This window comes from Dendrobates tinctorius, unplaced genomic scaffold (assembly GCF_039654945.1).
Source record: "Dendrobates tinctorius isolate UK_male_01 unplaced genomic scaffold, ASM3965494v1 ptg000203l, whole genome shotgun sequence".
Taxonomy (NCBI): Eukaryota; Metazoa; Chordata; class Amphibia; order Anura; family Dendrobatidae; genus Dendrobates; species Dendrobates tinctorius.
The window spans coordinates 19,221,630-19,246,274 of record NW_027361870.1 but is presented as its reverse complement, the minus strand read 5'-3'; the positions used below and the strand labels follow the sequence as shown (position 1 = coordinate 19,246,274).

General features: G+C 41.7%; 1 protein-coding gene across 1 annotated transcript in view; it reads left to right on the top strand.

Annotated features, from left to right (window-relative positions):
• The window catches only part of PLCB1 (phospholipase C beta 1), a 1,254,316-nt gene that overhangs the window by 1,176,738 nt on the left and 52,933 nt on the right, over positions 1–24,645 (top strand). The window contains exons 30-31 of the mRNA XM_073553862.1: positions 8,463–8,520; positions 22,352–22,438. Of these exons, the coding sequence (XP_073409963.1) occupies positions 8,463–8,520; positions 22,352–22,438 (145 nt within the window). The remainder of the gene's footprint in view (positions 1–8,462; positions 8,521–22,351; positions 22,439–24,645) is intronic.

Below are 24,645 nucleotides of genomic sequence, written 5' to 3'. Positions count from 1 at the left end.
CCAGACAGCTCGGCTATTTTAATCAGATTCAGCATGCGCCGCACCCCATCTTTCGTCTCACGTCCAGCCACAAAACCCACTTGGTCCGGCGAAATTATAGTTGGAATGATAAGCTTTAGTCTGGACGCTATAATTTTAGTGAATATTTTGACATCCGAATTGAGCAGAGCAATGGGTCTAAAGTCACTAGGGCGTGTGAGGGGTTTCCCAGGCTTGGGTATGGTAGATATGGTAACCTCCAAACCAGGAGCCGTCACAGTACCCGAGTATCTCCACACCGAGAATAATCTCTGCAAATATGGAGTCAACAGCAGATGAAAGGATTTATAATAATCATTCGTCAACCCGTCTGGACCTGGGGCCTTATGAGATTTAGTTTGTTTAATCGTCGAGTTAATTTCTACATCAGTGAAGGGAGAATTAAGGTAGTTTAGCTGCTCAGATGTGATACGGGATAATTTTATAGAGTCTAGATATTTATAGATAGATTGGTGATCCGGTTGGGGGGTAAAAGGGTCATCTTTTAAATTATACAAGCCGGTATAATATTCTGCAAAGGCCTGGACTATGTCCTGAGGGTTTCTGAGGGCCTTCCCATTTCTATCTAAGATATGGTCCACTCTTGATTTAGCTTCCCTCTTGCGTACTCTGCGTGCCAGGAGTGCACCCGCCCTATCACCTGCAGCATATAGATTAGTCTTGAATTTCTTCATGTTATGTGCATATCTATCCAAGAGATTTTCTCTCAATTTAAACCTAGTCTGATAGATCTCCTCGGAGATGGAAGGCGTGGGAGCAGACTTGTTAATAGTGTCTAAATATTGCAGGCGGGAGAGTAATACCTCTCTGCCACTCTCCCTCCTCCGTTTCAGGTAGGAAGCTTGTTGGAGGAGCACACCTCTAATCATTACTTTATGTGCCGACCATAAGGTCTCATCAGAAACCTCTCCATTATCATTTATCTGAAAGTAATGTTCCAACTCTAAGGAGATTCTACCTAACACCTCCCTATTCAGCAGCAATGCGTCGTTTAATCGCCACCTAAAGGCTGGGTTAGCTTGGTGTGCCAAAGTAAGACTCAGAGTGATGGGAGCGTGATCAGACCATGTTATTAAGCCTATAGTTGCGGATCTGCATCTGGACAGAGTTGCACTGTCTGTTAGAAAATAATCAATACTTGAGTAAGTGGGATGCCTGGAAGAGTAAAAGGTATAATCCCTCTCAGATGCATGTGAATATCTCCAATAATCATGCAAGTGGAATTCGCCTGTGAGGAGAGTCAAGTCCCCTCTAGGTCGTCTGCTACCAGAAGAGCAATCAAGGTCCACATGCATGGGGAGATTGAAGTCACCACATATTATATTACTACCCTTCACATTCGTAGAGACTTCATGAAGGGTTGTTCTCAGGAATTTATGTTGTCCCTCATTGGGAGCGTAAAGATTTGTCAACGTGTGTAACTCAACTAATAGTTAAGCATCTACCCGTGGGGTCATTATTTTGCGCTATCAATTTAAAAGCGATTGTATTTTTCACCATGGTGCACACACCAGCCTTTTTGGTTGGGCCATTAGCAAATAGAATGTGCGGGAAGAGGGGATGACGAAGCCTGAAATTATCCTCGGCCAACAAATGGGTTTCCTGCAAGCAGATGATATCTGCTTTTGACCGCTTCACCTCCCTCCACATCATAGATCTCTTCTCAGGAGAGTTTAAACCCCTGACATTCAAAGAAAGAATTTGTAAACTCATGGTACCATTATACTAAAGTCTATACTGCCAGTATTATCCAGTGACACCACCAATGGTGTGCCGAAACTTACATACAAATAACTGCCAGTTCCATAATAGCAATCAAAAATCAATATAGACAGAGAATGCCCGGGGATTTGGAGAGAAAAAACCTGGAGGGAAGAAAGGGGAAGGGCAAGTATGTAGTCACATCGGGGGGAGACTCTTAATGTATGCCGGACAGAGTAAAAAGAACCAAAAAATAAAAAGGAGTAAAAACAAAGGAAAAGAAAAAAACAAAAAAAACAAAACATAGGTAATCCTTGTAGGAACGTCGGGAACAGTCCAGACAATCCGCAGAACAAAATCTGCGTGGAGGGGTGGAAGTGAGAGGTTCACAATCCAAAGGCCCACTAAGGGGTGCAGTAGGAGAGCTCAGCAGTCCAGACACTGTCCATGTGACACTGTCAATCCGTTGACCAGTCCGAGGCTATTTTCCTTCCTGTGTCCGCAGGTCTGGGAGCAAAGGGTATTTTCCAGGCCGTAAGCTTCTCCTCTGCCTGTTTGGGTGAGGAGAAGACGACTATGCATCCTTCGTATGTGATAATCAAACACACAGGATTAAACCCCCATCGGTAACGTATGTTGGTGTCCCTCAGAGCTTTACAGACACTGACATATTCTCTTCTTTTGGCCAGGGTAGCAGCTGACAAATCCGGGAAGACTTGGAGATCCCGGAATTCAGGGGGTAGATCGGGGGGGCTCCTTATCTGCCGCAGGAATGTCTCTTTAGTAGTGTACAGATGAATCCGTGCAAGGATATCTCTAGGAAGAGATGGATCTAGATGCTTGGGCTTGGGTGTTCTATGTACCCTATCTGTCAGTAGATCTCTAGAGGAAAGTGAGGGCAGGACAGCCTGCATAAAATTCTGGAGGAAAGCAGCTAAATCTTTATCTGCAACATCTTCAGGGATTCCTCTCACACGAATATTGTTCCTCCTGGATCTGTCCTCTAAGTCGTGCAGTTTATCAAACGCCCCTTCTAACTTGCCCTTTATTGCTTGGTTTTCATCCACCAGAGCGTTAATTACAGAGACATATTCGGACATTTTGTTTTCCAAATGATCCGTGCGGGCCCCTAAAGAGTTAATGTCTCCTCTTATCTCCTTCAACATGTCCTGCATATCCTCTTTTAATGAGGCGCGTATAGATGTGAGGAATTCCTTCATATCCCCCCTGGTCATAGGTGCGGAGCTGCTATATTGTGCTCCTGCTGAGGCCTCACCTCTTTCTGAGTCACGGGAACCACGGGAGGAGTGTGATGATCTGGAGGGAGAAGCCGCCGCCATTTTCCCTGCAGCATGTGCGGTCTGTGACCGCGGGAAGAAATCTGGCAGACGAGAAGGAGAGGCCTTCTTTTGAGATCTACCTTGGGTCATCATGTGCCCAGTAGTGCTACGATGCCAGCAGTAAGCGCCTCAGCGGTCAGGAGAGTCAGTGAAAGCCGGTATGAGCCGCGTTATGTCTGGTGGTGCCGGAGCTCGTCACCTCATTTTAGGTCCAGCATGACAAGGTTAGGTGTGGGACAAGCCCAGAACAGTGCACCCGAGAGTACAACCCAGTGATGATGTTGCAAAAGCAGGAACACAGTCAGGGCTGTGATATTAGTAGAGAGGAGAAACATGCAAAAAAAGACACTGTCTCTGATAAATGTCTTATTGTTCTACTGTGTGCTGTTACTGGAGAAAGGATGGGATTCCAAAGAAGTAGTTTATCTTCTTTTATGGAGGAGGGTGACAGTAGCACACACTCAGCTGTGCCCGCTCAGAGAAGAAAGATCCGTCCCAGCCCCCACACTGTGAGAACGGGTCTATTGTTGCAAGCATGTGCAGGCAGTAATCACCGCTCCGCTCAGGGGGAATCTCCTTAATCTGGCTGTGAGCAGGAAAGGATTAGGGAAACTTCTGGGAGATGATAAAAGCGCTGGCGTTTCTGCTGTTAGGTATTTGGGAAGCAAGGAGTGCAGGGAGCAAATCACAGGCCCTCCCTCTCAGGGGAAGCACAGGCCTGTCACACTCACCAGGCCTCGAGGCTCAGGTTCCAGAGATCCCTTCACAGTCTGTAAAATCTATTTTCTTGTGGTCCACCAGGCGCAGCACACTGTCATGGAGGCTTAGACGTTAAGACAAGATGATTTACAGCAACAGTGTGACCGATGGATGTTGATTTCCAGGCTTGAGGTCAGGAGCTCCTGGAAGAAGCTTCCTCTCTTGATGGTGCCTAGGCCACACCCCCCCAAGAAAGAGCACCTAAAGAGGCGCAAACTATTTACAAGAGAGTTTGTGATACACTCCAAGTTCCTGATCACTGTAGTTCAAAATTGAAGAACGCTGCCACTGCAAAAATTAGGCAACAAAAGTGCTACCAGAAAAACATGATAACAACAAAAATATAAACAGGCACAACGGTGCAAACAAACCCTCCTGGGTAGCGAAATTTTGAAAAGTGTTCTAATTGTGGTCCCCTCCTGGGGTTCTGGAAGCTGAACTGGAACTGCTACTAGATGTGGTATCTTCATCCTGCTGATTACTTGCTAGCCGCATATACTCTGCTTCCCACAGGGAGAGATAGGGACTGGTCGGGGTAATGGAAAGGGCCATAGAAACGTCTACTGCCTGCGGGGACGGCATATCCGCTACCTCCGATGGCGCTTCTGCAACTGTTGGGGACTCAGCCACTGCTGCCGCTGATTCCTCGGAATCCGATTCTTCAGTGTCCATCGGGACCTCAGTTAACGGCATTGCAGTCAGGGGTTGTCGGCGGAGGTCAACTGGGCCATTCCTATCCAGGGGTTCCGCTCCCAAAGCTAGGGTCAACCCCGGGGCAGTATTCATACCTGGCGTTTCCAGCCGCGGTTCCGGCTCCGATACCTGGTGATAGATAGCAGCAGCCGCAACTCCCGGGGTGACTGGTGGGATAGGCCGCAGTTGGATCTGTGCCGGGGCCAGGCCGGTCTCGGCTGGGGTCGTCGGTGGAGGGCGGTACAGCCGCGCCCGGTCCAGGCGGGGGAGCGGTGCCGGCCCTCCGTTCTGCTCCAGAGCCCTCATATATATATCCTCCGGAGGGGACTCATCCAATGGCAACATCGGTTGTAAGGTGGTGGTTGCCGCTGCAGAGGATGTATCAGCGGTCGCAGACTCCTCGTGGGCGGCCTAGGGGCAAGTGACCTCTCCTCCCCCTGTTCTTCTGACTTCTCGTCTTCTTTCATCATGACGTTCTGGCGTTCTTCTTCCTGCCTCGGCCCCTTTCCCACCACTGGCTTCTTCTGCCCCTCCTTTCGGGGGCAGCGTCTTCTTCCAGCGCCTCCATACCAAGCCAGTATACGAACCCCTCGGGGGGTGGGCCATGTCGCTGTCACATAGTAATTCAGGCAGGGAAGGCCCAATACTCTTCGCGGTCTTTTCCTAGGACCTCCCATCTCTTCACGCCCTTCTCCTCGCCAGCGGCCATTTCTAATGTCCATTTTACAGTCTATTAAATTGGGTCTTCTGCACATTTTCAAAAGTTCAAAGTCTCACAAATTTCAGGCGCACAGAACCCGATGGTATCGGGTCTCGTCATCCTGTTCGTGACGCCAAATTGGGTCGCCCTCCCAGGGCTGTGGGGTACTCAGTACCGGGCCGGTGTCAGGGGAGTGTGTCACAGCAGCGGTGACCCGGTCCGTGGCCCTGGGCGCCCAAGTCAATGGCGGAATGTATATGTAGTTAATGGAATAGTTTGTGACACCACCTGTGGTGTTTGGCAAGCAAGATGTTAAGCCAACGCTGCGTGCAGATCCTCTGGGGCTGATGGTGTGTTGCAGCATAGATGGTGTAGCTCCCCACAGGTGAAGCTGTAACCCCAGGGCAGTGTAATTGCAATAGATGAGGATAGGCGCAGGCGGTGTGAGGAATGCTGATACCCAGATGTAGCGGTGCTGACGGTGTTAGCGCACAAATGAATTGAAGACACCAGGGCTTGCAGTTCCAAAGCTTTACTCACAGTCCGTGGTACACACTGGTGCCTGCATCCGTGCCATGTCCTCCGGGGCAGAGACTCAATCAACCTCCCGGGCAAGTCAGGATTCTCCTCTCCAACACTCCGCCAACATGTACCTTTCCTGAAAGACTCCTCTATTGCGCCTTAAGGTGTGAAGAGCTCCAGTACCGTGGTACTCTGGAGTTCCTCCTGTCAGATATTCCTAACAACTTTACTCGTATGGCAGACAGCTGTAGCCTCTCTCGAGGACTTCCTTCCCCGGAGTCCTGGCTCTCTATTCAGTTGCTGTTGTGCCCCAAGTCTTAGATGGGAGTAGTGCATTTACAGCCAACTACTCCACCGGTGTCTGCTGCAGAACCATAAGCGTCCATACAACCTCGGGGACCGGGCCCCGGCCTTGTGCTGAGAACCTATAGGCAGGGTTCCTCTTCCGACCCACAACTCCTCTCTGTTCTCCTACTCCTTCGTTCCGCACTGTTCCCTCTCTCTCTTATGGAAGCTTAGGTTGCAGTTCTATGTCTTTCTCCTTCTGTTCCTTTCCCATGCCAGCTGGCTCAGATCACTGATGCAGCTGCAGCACTCCTTCTCCTCAGACCCGTCCTCAGACTCTCCTGACTGACTGTCCTGACTCCACTCCTCAGACTGATCTGATCTGTAATTCTAAACCTTCCCAACCTTTTATATGGATCTCAACTCCACCCACCTCCCAGCACATCCAGTGTTCCATGCAGGGAACCACCAGAGGTGCTCTGCTACTCTCTAAGCACTGAGCCGCAATGTGGTTGTGCAGAACTACCCTGTTGTGTGGGATGCGAGTGTTGGAGTGTGGAAATGAGCTCCCAACTTACCTAGGTGGTGGGGCACTACACCTTAAGAGAAGGTGCAGTACCTCTGTGGCGACTGATCCTCAGGTGCGCCACATACACACTTGGACATATTTACTGATCCTGCCTAATATTTTGATTCTGTAAAGTTAGGGTTCATTTATACGAGCAGATAATCATTAAAACGATGAACGATGTGAACGTAACTCACGACCAACAAGTTATGTCAGACAAGTGTTTTGACAGGACCAGAATAAATAGCTGAATGGCGATCGTTATATTGTAACATCAAACATCATGCACTGTGCTCACAATCACAGATAATGACTCGCAGATGTCTGTAACGTTCAAATAGCAAAAGTGTGACCGTCACTTCCAAACAGAAAACAGATGTTTATATATATAACCAACATATAAAATTGCACTCGGTAGCGCTATAGCATGAATACATAAAATATTTCAAATTTGAATTGCATTACTGCTCTAGAAAATAGGAAATAATGGAAATACTTAGCTCATAAATTGGCCAGTTCATGTATACCAAGCAACCGCAATAAGGCGATTCTCTTGGCTGGGAACCTGTCCTAATGAGAACCATCTCCTAGGCTGATGCCTACAGTTATATAGGTAGATAGGATCCCATATAAATCCCATAAGTGATACTAATCATTTTGAGTTCATGAATTTATATATTATTGTACAATCATTTCAATTATTTACTTTGATACAACATAAAAGAATGTTTAATCGAATTAACAAAGCAATTTTTTTCTCTAATTACGAATATGTGTTTGCTCTGTTTACGAATATGTACTTGTTCCAATGCTACAATTCATACTGAAGTATTGCCTTGGAACTTGGTCAACCCTATTTATGACTTGAATCTTGAATTTCCCAGCCTCTTTTTGTAGGTTAATCTCTATTTACACGATTTTCAAAAAGTGTTTTACTCTCCTAAATTATTTCAAGCACGATGAACGAGAGCTTTTGGACACATTGTTCCGCTCCTCAACATATTAACATTGCACAATTATTGTGACTGATGGGTCGTTACTGTTGGAATCTGATATATCAGTCAGTGTAAATGGGCCTTTAAACTAGACATAAGTCTGAAGGTGTGGTCAAATTTATCACAATACAACAACAATATACATTAGTCCAAATGGAAAGAAACATTTTTTTACTTCTTATTCCAATGAAATTATTAAAGCATTACTTTTATTAGGTATTATTGACAATGAGCAATGTGATATGCCCGACAATAAGAACATTCTTGAAATGTAACTTGTGGTCTAAATCCCTTTTGTGTGTATTTTCCAATAGTGCTGTAGATCCTATTCCTCCACTTTCCAATTGTTGCAGTAGTTATGTTGGTGGTGTGTTTGTGCAAGGGACAGCCAGTACAATTGTTAAAAACCAAAAAACAAGTCCCACACCCAACCCCCACGTTTCGCTTCTAATCTGACTTCGTCAAGGGGACAGTGGTTTATAGCTATAAGGTCTTGTGCATGATTTAGTGCATTTGTGGACAGATGTTTATAACCCTTGCACCACTTATTTGTTTGGATTAGTTTTCATGTTTGTTGCCGCAGTTTTGCAGACATTGTCACTCAGCCAGCATCCTCCCTCATTAGTTATTTCTCAGATTATCACTACATTGTCTCCATTCGTAATGGGATTGAGATGCTGTGTGTGTATATATATACATATATATATATATATATATATATATACACACACACACACACACACTTTTTTCAAATTTTGCACGTAAGAAATATTGAGATAATTATTTATCTTTCTAATAATGTCCAGTCTACTGTAATATTATAAAGTGAATTCTAATGTCATGTCCATGTTTTTCCATAGGGAGAAGACAGAGATGATCAGATCATATATCCAGGAAGTTGTGCAACACATTAAAAGGGTACGGTATCTGCCTTGATTGCATTTATATGGAAGATTCATGTTCCACTCAGTGATGAATATGTGGTTACTGATCCAATGCAGATAGACACAATGTTTTTCAGTTTTAATTACGACAGCTACATGTCAGCCGGATAATGACTCTAATACATCAGGTAGTGGTAAAGTAATAGAGGTTGCGGGAGAAAAATAATGGAATAAAAATCTAATATAAGATAATAAGGAGGAAATGTGTCTGGAGAAACCCCAGGATGAAATATTTTTCTTGTTGTTCAATATTAAGATATAAAGACAATGTAAATGGATTTCATTTCATTTTCTATTGATTTATACCCAAGCTAAGAGGAAGCTAGAGTATGTAATCACATCTATCTATCTCATATCTATCTATCTATATCTATCCACTTTTCTGTCTGTCTGTCTGTCTGTCTATCTATCTATCTATCTATCTGACTGTCTGTCTGTCTGTCTATCTATCTATCTACCTACTTTTCTATCTGTCTAGCGCACATATGCTGATTATCCATCTCTTTATTTATCTATCTCATATCCGTCTATCTACTTATATCTCTCTTACATCTATTGGTCATATGATGAAAGTTCAGTTTCGGGGCACTTTCATCCTGTTGGACGGAGGGGTCATTGTGGACCCAATTCCAATTCTGCTGTAGGACTCCTTGTTTATTTGTTAGGCTGAGGCAAGACACTGTTTATCTATTAATGGGAGTGTATCAGCTAAGAATTTAGATTATTTTTCTGTACATGATTATGAGGCAGTCACCTTCCCTGAGTATTTAGCTATACTCTGTGGGAGACACGTGGATCAAAGCCACTAGGAGTCAACAGATGGTCATTGGCTTCTATGGGAGAATTTTCTGATCATTCCCTATTAGCTGTGCACAGGTCATTGAGCAGGAAGGGTGAGGAGGTGAGCTGTGTCTATCACCTATTTTGAATGATGCATCTTGTGTTATTTAAATGTACTTTATGTGTTGTGGAGAATGTAACAAGAAAGCTTGGATTCATCTACTACTGCAGTTTTATTTTACTTTCAAGCAAATTTATTTCTATGCTTTTATTGATGTCGGATAACATACCTTTTTCTTTTCTTACTGCTTTTCTTAAATGTAATAATAATACTCAGTTGCCTTCAGACTTCCTTCTCGAAACTCACATTGCTGTATAAAGGGTTAATTCCATCTGCACCTTTGTTTGTTCCAAATGACTCTGCTTAAATTAGATTTTTTTTTCTTATTGATAATTAATATGAAACAATTCAAGTATAGTATGAGATATTTGATTTGTTCTATAACTTGGCTTGGCTGGGAAATAATGGTATGTACTCTCTGTTTTCCCTTCAGTTATTTTAATTTATTGATGTATTATCATTAAACCTAATGGCGCAATATGTCATGCCTTCATACTGAGCCATAACACAGATTCTTGTTTCTAGAGGATTATTGTAATAATCTTCAGATAATGCATTCTGCCTACTTTCTGTGTTTGGCTACTTTGTTTTTCCCATACAACTAAAAATATTCCCAATGATCTTAAGAAAGTTTTCAAAAACTTTGCATGAAGATTGAGAACTGTTAAGTTTACCAAACACCTCTGCAATAAAGTAGTCCTCTTTTTCAGTTGAACCCTGACAGCTTTGTCTTCTGTACTTACAGCATGTCTCTCACTGTCCTGGATCCAGCATGAAAGTACAGATTTACGGGATATCTGTTCTGGGAGCTCAGGGCTACGTTCTGACTCTTGCTCTCTCTCTCTGCCATGTCTTGTCTCCTGCCTTGCAGTCTTAATTACTTATTATAAATCCATTGCTCAGAAGTTCCACCTCTTCGGGGGGAAAGGACCAGCATCTCTCTGCTCTATACATATTTACATTAATTCAATGTGGTAATCATGGGATTTGAACTCCCAACTTGTAGCATTGGAGGCAGCAGCAATAGCTATGAGCCACAGGCTGCACTGTCAATTCTATGTTACTTTTATTTTTTTACAGGCACAATGTACTGGTACATAAAGCTACTGTACATCTCTATGTACCAGTGCAATTTTATGTGTCTCTGTCTTAGCTTGTAGGGTTATTTCCTCAGCTCATTCCACCAGTCAGTGACTACTCTATTGAGAACAGCTGGGCCCTTGCTGCAAAGTCTAGATTTCTGTAAATGGGGTAATAGGAATCTGTCAGCAGGTTTTTGCTTTGCAATCCGACAGCAGCATGATGTATGGGCAATGGACAGAGACCCTAATTCCAGTGATGTATCACTTAGATTACTAAGTTCAGGAGTTGTGATAGAATCACATTTTTTTTCGGCTGCTGATCTAGCAGAGCTCAGTTGTTGAGCTTTGTATAACCTGCTCACACCAGAACTTCCTTTGTACAATGTTATAGTGAAAGAGAGCTGCTAATCAGTGCTGCGCATGTGGTTGGACTAGGAGGCACATGGAAGCTTGTGATAATCGTTCCCTGGTAAGAGACTGATTGTATTGAAGCAGCAAAACAGAGACCAGTAAGTGACACATCACTGGAATCAGGGTTTTTTCCACTACATTATGGTGCTCTCAGATTATCATAGCTAAAACCTGGCGACAGATTCCCTTCAAAGTTTTCAATCCAGAGAGCTGCTGATCACAATTTCCAGAGCAATCTCTAGCTTGGAAAGCCCTGTATGAGGTGACAGTACATTAAAACAATACAACCGAACATAATAGATGCCATTGTAAATCAATGCGATCCATTGGGCACTGTAGGTGTCAATCATGCAATGGATATACAGTGGGTACAGAAAGTATTCAAACCCCTTTAAATTTTTCACTCTTTGTTTCATTACAGCCATTTGGTAAATTCAAAAAAGTTCATTTTTTTCTCATTAATGTACACTCTGCACCTCATCTTGACTGAAAAAAAACAGAAATGTAGAGATTTTTGAAAATTTATTAAAAAAGAAAAACTGAAATATAACATGGTTATAAGTATTCAGATCCTTTGCTCAGTATTGAGTAGAAGCACCTTTTGAGCTACTACAGCCATGAGTCTTCTTGGGAATGATGCAACAAGTTTTTCACACCCGGATTTGAGGATCTTCTGCCATTCTTCCTTGCAAATCTCCTTCAGTTCCGTCAGATTGGATTGTGAACTTTGGTGGACAGCCATTTTCAGGTCTCTCCAGAGATGCTCAATAGGGTTTAGGTCAGGGCTCTGGCTGGGCCAGTCAAGAATGGTCACAGAGTTGCTCTGAAGCCACTCCTTTGTTATTTTAGCTGTGTGCTTAGAGCCATTGTCTTGTTGGAAGGTGAATCTTCGGTCAAGTCTGAGGTCCAGAGCACTCTGGAAGAAGTTTTCATCCAGGATATCTCTGTACTTGGCCGTATTCATGTTTTCTTCAATGGCAACCAGTCGTCCTGTCCCTGCAGCTGAAAAACACCCCCATAGCATGATGCTGCCACCACCATGTTTCACTGTTTGGATTGTATTGGGCTGGTGATGAGCAGTGCCTGGTTTTCTCCACACATACTGTTTAGAATTATCACCAAAAAGTTCTATCTTCATCTCATCAGACCAGAGAATCTTATTTCTCATAGTCTGGGAGTCCTTCATGTGTTTTTTTAGCAAACTATATGCGGGCTTTCATATGTCTTGCACTGAGGAGAGGCTTCCATCGGGCTACTCTACCATAATGGCCCAACTGGTGGACTGCTGCAGTGATAGTTGACTTTTTGGAACTTTCTCCCATCTCCTTACTGCATATCTGGAGCTCAGCACAGTGATCTTGGGGTTCTTCTTTACCTCTCTCACCAAGGCTCTTCTCCCACGATTGCTCAGTTTCGCTGGACGGCCAGGTCTAGGAAGATTTCTGGTGGTCCCAAACTTCTTCCATTTAAGGATTATGGAGGCCACTCTGCTCTTAGGAACCTTGAGCACTGCAGAAATTCTTTTGTAACCTTGGCCAGATCTGTGACTTGCCATAATTCTGTCTCTGAGCTCCTTGGCCAGTTCCTTTGACCTCATGATTCTCATTTGGTCTGACATGCACTGTGAGCTGTGAGGTCTTAGGCTAGTTTCACACTAGCGTTTAAACGACGCGCGCACGGCGCCGCTAAGCCACGCCCCCTGCCGGCTCCCTGCCCGCCTCTTCCTGTTATCGCCTCCTCCGAGCGCAGAGGGCTGCATGCGTTATGCGCACCCTATCTTTAGCATAGGATGCGCAGGCCGTGCGCAACTATGAATATAGCATGCGCTGCGCATTTTTGGAGGTGCGCCGTGCGCGCCGAACGCAGCATGTTGCATTTTGGCGCGCACGGCGCACATTCAAAAATGCGCATCGCACGCTATATTCATAGTTGCGCACGGCCTGCGCACCCTATGCTAAAGATAGGGTGCGCATAACGCATGCAGCCCTCTGCGCTCGGAGGAGGCGATAACAGGAAGGGGCGGGCAGGGAGCCGGCAGGGGGCGTGGCTTAGCGGCGCCGTGCGCGCGTCGTTTAAACGCTAGTGTGAAACTAGCCTTATATAGACAGGTGTGCGCCTTTACAAAACAAGTCCTATCAGTTTAATTAAACACAGCTGGACTCCAAAGAAGGAGTAGAATAATATCAAGGAGGATCACAAGGAAATGGACAGCCTGTGACTTAAATATAAGCGTCTGAGCAAAGGGTCTGAATACTTATGACCACGTGATATTTAGTTTTTTCTTTTTTAATAAATTTGCAAAAATTTCTACATTTCTGTTTTCTTCAGTCAAGATGGGGTGCAGAGTGCACATTAATGAGAAAAAATCCGAACTTTTTTGAATTTACCAAATGGCTGCAATGAAACAAAGAGTGAAAAAAATGTAAAGGGGTCTGAATACTTTCCATACCAACTGTATATATATAATTTACTTTTATGGATTTCAGATGTGAGCAGAGCCCGGGACCCTATGCATATATAGGACTGCATAACTCTTTACAACTTTGTAGACAATGAGTCCATTGAGTTCGGTGGGCCCCACTTTATGCTTTGTAGAAGGAGTTATCAAGTGCTGCACCAAGTCAGCATTATGGAGCAGTGGCAAGTGATTGGTAGGGGAAAATACATTTTATTTTTATTTTCAGATCATGCTTGGCTTTGTTTTTTTTAAAAAAGTAAGGTGCTCAATGAATCCTATGAATAACACAGAACTTAATATCAATTGTTTCTAACAAACCACCCATGCAGTCATGGCAGGAATTTAAGAGAAAAATTGACCCCAAAAATGTTTGCCATTACGGGCAGAATGACATTGATTAACCAATATTATGATCATTGTATACAGTATCAACAATTCAGTCTCCTCAGATGTATATTTGTGGCATGAAGATATCAGTATGATATAGTCGCTGAACCAGCCAAAGCTTCATAGATAGCACACCTCTCCTACTGTGAGTCGTTACCGTGTGTGGTATTAGCATTTTTTAATTATAAAATCTGATAAGTGGAGAACGTACTTGAAGCCAATTTTTATTTCTTAGCATTTTAATTACCCAAAATCATTCTAATGCATATTTGCATAAACCGCTTGGAAATGTTTCCTCATAAATTGGATGAAATTTAAAGCACTTCACCAAGTAAATCCAGGGAGGTATGCTAATATGGTGCTTGAAAGCAAAGGCAATGGGGGATGTGAAATCTACTAGTAGAGGCCAGTGGTGATCTAGAAAGGTGCTTTTATGTCCGCCTAATGCCATATTGTATGCCAGCTCTGCACCATCTCATGGTATAGTTGTAGGAGTACTTTGCCTATTTTTCTCAGTTTGTTTTTGTGTTGTTCCAACGTACAAAGGAATCACACACGTGTTCAACAAAACTTGTGTAATTGTAATCTTTTTCTGGGAGAAATACTTCATTTTCTGGAATAATTTCAAAAGTGCCAACACTTTTGGACATGACTGCAGATAACTATCCTTCACATATACTATTGTACAGAATATTGTGCAAATTAGCCGTTTCCCAAAAAATATTAATATTGTTTTACTACAATGGGGGAAGTGTTCATAAGTCTATTGGATTATTGTAGGTACCTAGAAGCTCTAGAAAAAAAAAACCCACAGACAATCAGAATTGTCCTCACTGATGTTTCTTACCTGCTAACATTAATCTGTAGAAAGGAATACCAATCAATTTTAACACCAATTGAGAAGTAAAGGGTCAAATTTAAGAAGCATTTTACATGTTAAAATTCATCTACTAAACCTAGAAAAGTAATCTCTAATAATCCTAGTTATTATCAGTTATGCTTTATAATAAAGTATGAAGTGTTGCCCTCAGTGCCAGTCTTCCAGAGAGAATTACTGATGTCTTTTTCCTCTTAATTAAAGTTGACCCCTCTGATATGGTTTTTCTCTGCCTCTTCCTCTGGAGCCACACTGTATGGGCACGTTCACACAGAGTTATTGATGTGATGTGGATTTTGAAGCATATCCAGCAGTAGATGATCTCAGTGCCATGACTTGTTAAAATGCATCTTCTTTATTGTAGATCAGTAAACTAACTTGGAATAAATCATACAAAAGTTAAAAGTTGCAAACGTTTCAGAGATATTCCTTAATCATTGCTTTTTGTATGATTTATTCAGATTTTTTTTTTTTACTGATCTACTATAACGAAGATGCATTTTAACCAGGCATGAGCCCTACTGCTGGATCTTACCTCTTCCTACTTTCATCTTGCCGTGCTCCAAGTGTTTTGTGCATGGGATGTGCCTGACTTGCAGCGTTTGGAAGTTTAGGTGAGCTGACTGTGTTCCAAATCTACTTTTGAAGCAGATCCACATCAAAATCAATATTATTTGTATCAAAGAGTATTCAATGAGAATTTGAAGCGATTTTTCATGTGGCTTTTGAAACACATCAACTTCAAAATCGTTGTAAAAAACGATGTAAGCATACTCTTTAAAGGGAAACTGTCACCTCTTTTTTGGCCTACCAGCTAAAAATATCAGTTGAGTGTTTGCTATGCATTCCACAGCTACTTCTGAAACCCCCTGACTCCCCATAAAAACCTTTTTTATTGCTCCCGCGCTGTATGGTAATGTGTTCAGTCCGTTCCGATGGTCGTTGCTTCGGTTCTTTCACTCCACCCCTCCTCGTCTTGTTGTACGAGTTCCTTGCCGTGAATATTGAAGATCGCGTAGAGATTTCTCACGTGCGCATTCAAATAGGATCTCGCACGTGCGCAGTATGCTTTGCCCAACTGCGGGCAAACTCGAAAAGCAGTAGTGCGCATGCACCATACTGCTATTTGTCTTTCGAAGATCTCTACTTTATCTTCGATATTCACGGCAAGAAACGCGTACAGCAAGTTTTATATTCCCTGAATAGACCTCTTTTCTCATAGACCACTATTTTTTTTATTTATTTTACTGATTTATATAGCGCCATTAATTCCACAGCGCTTTACAGACTTTATCACTGTCACCAATGAGGCTCACAATCTAAATTCCCTATCAGTATGCCTTTGGAATCTGGGAGGAAACCGGAGGAGACCTACACAAACACGGGGTGAACATACAAACTCCTTTCAGATATTGTCCTTGGTGGGATTTGAACCCAGGACCCCAACAAGGCTGCAGTCCTAACCACTGAGCCACCATGCCGCCCTATCAAATAAGAATGATTAATGCCATATTCCTGCCTGGATCCGAGCAGGTCTGATATTTGCCACGTTGTTATTAGTCAGGCACTGGTTTGTTGTAAAGTGTTGGTGACCATTGGGTAATACATGCCACCGGTTTAGCTAATAATGGCAATGTTAAAAATAACCTGACAGGTCTCCCATGTCCTCCAATCCACCAGCATTTCTCTATTTTTTTCTAAACTCCATTTCAGAGGCGCAATGATGTGTAGGCAAAAAAGTCACACACATATGCGAGATCTGTAGAGAGCAAGCCATAACGCCAGCTATTGTAAACCATGTTACCACGTCCACAGGGGCTTGATAGCATGCTGATAAAGGGCTTGTTAGGAAGGGTGTTTAGAAATGAATATACAAATTCTGTTGGGTTGGTGGCCTGTCAGGTTCCCTTTAGAAGGAAGTTCCACTGGGTGCTGATTTCTGGAGGTAGGCTCCAGAAAAAGCCCTGCTGTATTATTGTGCAGCAGAGAGGCACCATATGCTGGCACATAGGGTTCCTGCTTTTCAGTATGTAGCTGCGGGGTCTCCATTTTCATCTGTACAGCATCATTCACATGCCCCTGCCTGCCATATGCGTGCAGTTAATACATGTTCTATTGCTGGATTTGTAATTGAGCACCTGTCGGCTATACTTCTTTATGAGCTGGTTACAAGGGAAACTTTTACTGGTTGCAGTGGGACGTGGTCTACACTGCAGTCTGAGCAAGTTGTGTTATACAAGATTGATTACAAGGAAGATTCCATTCTATTAATCATATACATTGATTTTCTGGTGGAATCTTCTGTTCAGCCAACGGAAGGAAGTAGATTATACTGACATTACCATTATTCAGCTGCGGTATTACATGTCCTTAAACTAGTGAAAAAAGGAAATAAATTAAATAAAGGAGAATTCCAGTATGTAGATATGATAGATAGGTGCATTTTAATAGGAAATTTCTGGCTGAGATGCTCATAGGCTTGGGGTATACTGCTCCCAGACTAGACTAATATATAATGCCATTGAATGGAATACAATCGTACATTCTTTCATTCTTCTTAAGCCAAAAATCCACTTCAGTCCATGAGAAATTCTTTATAGCTTTAGATTCCTTTGTTGCCTTGTTCTCTCTGAGCTTTGGAACTGGTTGAGGTAATAATCCCAAATTCTGCAAACAGGTGGAGCTGTTATTGGGCCCACTGATTCTTAGTTAGACAGGCCTATATGTTTTTTAATCTTGGCTCAATAGATTGGTTCTTTTTATCTCTGGGGATGGAGTGAAGACAGCGACCCCCAGCAATTACAATATCCCTGTGCAAATGAATTACTACATGGTATGCTTGGTCACTACATTCACTGTCTATAGGAGCATTATCACTCATATAGAAGTCATCCGATGTTAACTCTGTTACCTGTCTGGGCCTTACTAGTGTCCATTCACGTAGCGTGCAAAGCTTCATTTTGGAAAATGAAAGCATTGTAAAATAAAATAACAATTAAAAGCTCTAGCACTTTGCAAATTAGATTGTTTTGGAGGAACAAGGTAAAAGTAGGGACTCAAAGAAGAAAAAGGAAAAAAGGATGCATAGACCTAGGGAGAAGAAGAGCGAACCCATAATCAGGTTACAGTAAAACAAGGGTGGGGATTGGGGAACCTTTTATCTGCCAAGGGCCATTTGGATATTTATACCATCATTCGGGGGCCGCCCAAAAAAATCAACTTGAAAATTACTTTGCTGTATTTGGCCAAACAATTAATTAAATTACCCCTAATGTGATGGCTGGAGCTGCTTTTCTTTGGTGCAACTGTGATGTCAGGTGATATTGATCATGTTGATACTCACAACTGCTTTTCTAGGTTTTTTTTGTGATAACTTTTGTATATAACTGATTTGAGCAGTAAGTTGGCCTCTCTTCACATCACACAGGAGTCGCTGGTACTGCATCATATACATCACATAGGAGATGCTGGAGCTGCAGCATATACATCACATTGGAAATGCTGGGACAGGAGCATATACATCACATACTGTAGGAGATGCTGGGGCTGCAGCATATACATTTACATAAGAGACACTGAGGCTGCAGTATATGTTGGCATATGCAACAGAAATGGACTTATTATAAATGAAAGGAGGACTTTACACTAGCCTGACAGCAGAATGCGATAGTGTGAAGTTATATGTTTGCTGAAAAGAATTGACAAAAGATCTAAATATATCAGATTGCTCAATTACCGTAAGATGTGAATGTTGCATAAAATCTAAAGCCACAAGAATATCTATTCCAAAAGAAAGTGAGATGAAAAGCAAAAGACCACTTGATTTGGTGCGTACTGACATATGTGGACCCATGCAAGTGACTACATCAGGAGGAAATAGATACATGGTGACTTTCATAGATGACTACTCAAGATACAGTCACATACTTAATTAAGAACAAAAGTGAAGTTTTTGATAAACTTGTAGACTACGTAACAAGGTCGAGTAACAGATTTCAAAGGAAGCCAATTGTCATCAGAAGTGATAATGGAGGTGAATTTACAGGTCACAAAATAGAAAACTACTTAAGACCAAATGGTATAGAACACCAGAAAACTGTTCTGTACACACCTGAACAAAATGGAGTAGCAGAAAGGAAAATCAGAACTCTGACAGAAATGATTAGATGTATGCTGACAGATTCCAAACTACCAGAGAAATATTGCGGTGAGGCAGCAGTGACAGCTCCATATGAACTGTGGCAAGGTATGAAACTAAATGTCAATCATTTAAAAGTTTTTGGATGTAAAGTTTTTATATTCATTCCAACAGAAAAATGTTCCAAACTTCAAAACAGATCCATGGAGGGTATATTTGTTGGATCTAGTGAACATTGCAAGGGATACAGAATCCTAGATCCCAAAACAGACAGAGTCACGGTGAGTAACAGTGTGACATTCATTGAGGATCTAAATGAAGACACTATAATTTCAATTGACACAAAAAATGAGAAAACAGCAGTGACATAGCTGAAGAAGTATTTGATGAGAAAGTAGTTGAAATTGATGAAGAACAGAATACTGAAAATGAAGAACTACAACTACAAACAGACACAGAACCAAGACATTCAATGAGAGAAAACAAAGGTAAACCACCAAAACGTCTTTCATACAAGACAAGCACAAGTAAAATTTATGAACCTATTTCTTGGGAAGACATATCTAAACTCCCTCAAGAAGAAGCTAATAAATCGATCGAAGCAACAGAAACAGAAATGAAATCCATGCATGACTCAAATACATGGACACTGACAGATTTACCAGAAGGAAGAAAAGCCATAGTATGTAAATGGATTTTTAAAGTAAAATACCAAACAGATGGCACACCTGAAAGATACCGAGCAAGACTCGTAGCTAAAGGGTATTCTCAAAAATATGGAGAAGACTATGATGAGACATTTGCTCCAGTTGTCAAACATACTACAATAGGAACTTTACTTACAGTTGCAACAATGAAACAGATGGAACTGATAAATCTGGATGTAAAGACAGCATTTTTGAATGGAGATTTAACAGAAGACATTTACATGGAACAAACTCCAGGATTCAAAGATGAAAGAAACCAAAACAAAGTTTCAAACTACAGAAAAGCATATATGGTTTAAAGCAAGCTGCTAAAGCGTGGACTGACAACATCACAGAAGTGCTTACAAATGAAAAATTTCAAAGAAGCAAAGCTGATCCATGCTTGTACACAAAAAGGCTGATGAATAGATGGATTCATGTACTTATATATGTAGATGACATTTTGATTTGTTCTGAACAAGAAAGGGATAAAGAAAACATTCTAAAAGTCCTGAAGCAACATATTGAAATCAAAGACTTGGGAAATGTGAAACAGTACCTAGGAATACAGATAGAAAGAGAAGAAGACAGAAGTTTCCTACTGAATCAAAATCACATGATTCAAGACATAACAGAAAAATTTGGATTGAAGGATGCAAAAACAGTAAAGTCTCCAATGGAAACTAATTATCTTAAAGATATGAATAGTGAGAAAAATGTGTTACCAAATAATGAAGAGTACAGAACAGCAATAGGAAAACTACTGTATCTAGCAACTGTTACAAGGCCAGACATCGCAGCAGCAGTAGGAATCCTGAGTAGAAAGGTGTCAAAACCAAATAAAGGTGATTGAAATGCTGTAAAGAGAGTAATGCGTTATTTGAAAGGAACCAGCAACGTTAAGCTCAAACTACCCACAAGTGATAATTGCATTTTAACAGGATACGTTGATGCAGATTGGGCTGGAGATCCAACTGACAGAAGATCTACCAGTGGACATATTTTTTTCCTCTCAGGTGGACCAATAAGTTGGACAAGTAAGAAACAGTCAATTGTGACACTGTCTTCAACAGAAGCATAGTATGTTGCCGCAGCACATGCAAGTTAAGAAGTTCTGTGGTTATGACAATTGTTGACAGACTTAGGACAACCACAGTTGGAACCGACAAAATTGAAAGAGGACAATCAAGGATTTCTTGTTCTTGCTCAGATGGAAAGAGTCAATCCAAAAACCAAGCATATTGATGTGAAGTATCATTTTTTGAGAGATCATCAGGAACAAGGAGTCTTGAAGTTAGAATATTGTCCTACTGAAGAAATGACAGCAGACATCTTCACGAAGGCGTTGAATGCTGATAAACACCAGAGACTAATAAAAAAGTTGGGTTTGACTGAATAAGTCCTTACTGTTGAGAAAGGGTGTTGGCATATGCAACAGAAATGGACTTATTATAAATGAAAGGAGGACTTTACACTAGCCTGACCCTGACAGCAGATGGCGATAGTGTGAAGTTATATGTTTGCTGTATTGTGGGGAGGGAATCTCTATTGTTGATGTTAGTATTACTTTCGCTTTTGACTGTATTATACCAGCAGCAGGGGCTGTGTGCTTCTGAATTCTTATCTCATGTTTACCCATAAGAAGTAAATGCTGTTTATTCAAGATAACTTGCTCAGTGAAGTTCTCCTGTGTACGGGTGGATTTTCAAAATATAAACTCTGCTACAGCATATACATCACATAGGAAGCGCTGGGGCTGCAGCATATACATCACATAGGAGATGCTGGGACTGCTGTATATACTTTACATATAAAACACTGGGGATGCAGCATATTCAATAGGAGATATTGGGGCTGGAGCATATACATTAAAGGAAACATTGAGGCTGGGACATAAACATCACAGGAGGAACGGGGGCTTCTGCTCTCTTCATCTGTGGGATGGGGGCACATCGCGCACTAACTCCACCCACAAAGTATGTCCAGATGCTGGTACTATCCAGCCGTATGTGAGTGCTTACAGTGCAAGAAAGACTTCAAGAGCCGGCAGTCTGAAAATACAACCTCTGGCCTGAGCACTACAGTCCCCGGGAATCTGCCCATACGGCCGGTGAAAAGGTCATGGCGGGGCACAAATGGCCCGCAGGTCACAGGTTCCCCATCCCTGTAGAAGAATGTGAGGCACCCAGTATCTGTTTTAGATAGCACATTGAAAGCAGTAATGAGTTTTTGCTTGAGTGCATCAAAAATAAAGGGGATGTTCCCATTTTCTGACTAGTCTTGTTGAAAATCTGCTGATTTACTTTTGATCTCACAGCTGAAACAAAGGTGAGCCTCCTATACTGTAATGTTACATGCCACGTGATGAGAGAAAACATTTTAATTGACATCTGCTTTAGGCTATGTGCCCACGTATGCAGAAAATTTCTGCATGAAAATCGGACTCCTTCCCAGAAAACGCACATTTTTTTCCGCGCATTTTTTGCGCGTTTTCCACGTGTTTTTTGCGCAAAAAAGCGCGTTTTTGATGCGTTTTTTTCTGCGCATCCCCAGACATAGAAAATAGCTAAAACCGCAGACTTTTCCGCAAAATTAATGAGCATGCTGCGTTTTTTACCGCAAAGCGTTTTTTTGTCGCGGAAAAAAGCGCATCAATATGCACAAAAAGTGCAAAATGCATTAAAATAAATGGGATGCTTCTTTTAAGCGATTTTTAAGCATTTTTGCCAGTAAAACGCTTAAAAAACACGGACAAAAAACGCTTACGTGGGCACACAGCCTTAGGGTTTTTTTATGAAAATTGTTACCGAAATGTTTTATTTTTTATGTTTGTCCATCTAAACTCATTGCATTTAAATTTTACAGCTAGAAGATGCTCAAAGCAAAAGGCAGGAAAAGCTGGCAGAGAAACACAAGGAGATTCGACAGCAAATACTGGATGAAAAGCCCAAGGTAAAGTTATGTGAAACTCAACTGAACCTCTTGTTTTTCATTCTAAAAAAATACAACTATTTTATAAATCAGTTAATTTTACTTTCTAATATAAAAACTGGACTCAGGGTTTAGGGTGAGGTCATGATGGTTGTTATTGTACCCTAATGTTTCCTAGACTCCAGTCCTCATGGTCCCCAGCAAATCATGTTTTCAGGAAGTCATTACGGTAGGGTTTGCACAGGTGAGAAAACCTGTGTTAATTTGTGATTACTTGATAATAATTCCATAATAATAATTCCATCACCTGTGCAATACTAAGGAAGTCCTGAAAACATGGTTTGTTGGTGGCCCGTGAGGACTGGAGTTTGGGAAACAGTGCTGTAAAGGATATCAACTATGGTTATGGTGTGATCGATGATCCCAGACAGGACTTAAATGTTTCTGTTACTGTGTATTGGACACATTATAGAAGCTTGTCTATTCCCATTAGTTCAGAGATACCTAAAGATCAGAGACAGAGCCTGCAAAGGGGAAAAGTGGTAAAAAATGTGAGATGCAAGTCATAAACTGGCCATAAAACCAACAAACCATTGTGGAATTTTTTGCAATTTCACCGCACTTGCAATTTTTTTTCCCATTTTTCAGTACCCTATATGGCAGAATGAATGGTCTCAATCAAAAGTACAACTTGTCCTGTAAAAAAAAAAAACAAGCCCTGTTATGGCTATATGGCAAGAAAATAAAAAGTTATGGCTCTTGGAAGAAGAGGAGGAAAAAACAAAAACAAAAAATTTAAAATTGCCCAGTGGTGAAGAAGTTAAAGGAGGGCAGAAACTATAGTGGTAAATTGTATATCTCTACTTTTCAAGCTTCCTCATTGGTTAAGCCATACCTTCATAGGAAAAATTAATATTAATGGCGACTAGGTGACAGCAAGTGTAGAACTTCATTCCTTCCCCGTGATCCCGTGATGAGCTCTTTAAACATTTTAGTAATAGTTTTTGAGCCAGCACAGCCCGTTTCTCTAAACTCATTTCACTCTCCTGATATATATAACTTGAAAGTCACAGACTGTATTGTAACTGTTGATGTGATCGATGGTCACAGCTACTGTAGTGTGGTAAAAAATAATGAACTCTTCACAGAGCCAAAACTTTGATTAAGAAACTCTCCCCGGCGAATTGAATATGAAATGACAGTGAGCAGAGGACAATGAACATTTACTATCTACCTTGTATAAATTACATGTGGTGACACACCAAACTGTCCATGCTGACATTTTTATATGAAAACTGTACAGTGCACAGATTTAAATTCCTATGGTTAGAAAAATCTATCACACACTTTTGCTTTCAGTAATTATACACAAGGATAATATGTTGGTATTTTAAAGGCCAAGTTATTGGCAAAATGTGATTTAAGTCCCGCCATAGAATACACTCAATAATGCCGATTTTTCAACTCCGCTCTATATAAACTTGATGAAGAAGATCAGGTGATGTGTATTTGTGTAATGAGGGAGAGCAAGGCCTGAGGATATAACACTCTTTATCAAGGTGTACAGAATTATTAGGCATCCTTAAGCAAAATGGGCCAAAAAAAAGAGATTTAGCTGACTCTGAAAAGTCAAAAATTATTACAACTCTTACAGAGGAATGCAGCACTATCGCTAAAATATTGGGGCATGATCACAGGACCAACCAAAGTATTGTTGCAAATAGTCAACAGGGTCACAAAAATCACACACTAGATGCTACGGGTTTGAGAAGAATCAAACATGAAGTGAACAGGAAGCAATTATTCTCCAGTGTTGTCATATTCCAGAACTGCAACCTCCCTGGAGTGCCCAAAAGTACTAGATGTTCAGTGCTCAGAGACACGGCCAAGGTAAGGAAACTTCACTGAACCTCGAACCACCACTGATCAAGGCACAGTTGAAACATCCAAGACTGGGCCAAGAAATATCTGAAGACAGATTTTTTAAAGGTTTTTTGTGAATTGATGAGATGGGTGTAACTCTTGATGGACCAGATGTATGGACCCATGGTTGGATCAACAATGGGCACAGACTCCAACTTTGAGGGATTATGGCTATGGGTTGGTATTATTAAAGGTGAGCCAGTTGGACCCTTTTTGGGTTGAAGATAGACTCAAAATCAACTTCCAACCCTACTGCCAGTTTTTAGAAGACATTTTCTTCAAGCAGTGGTCCAGGAAAAGGTCTG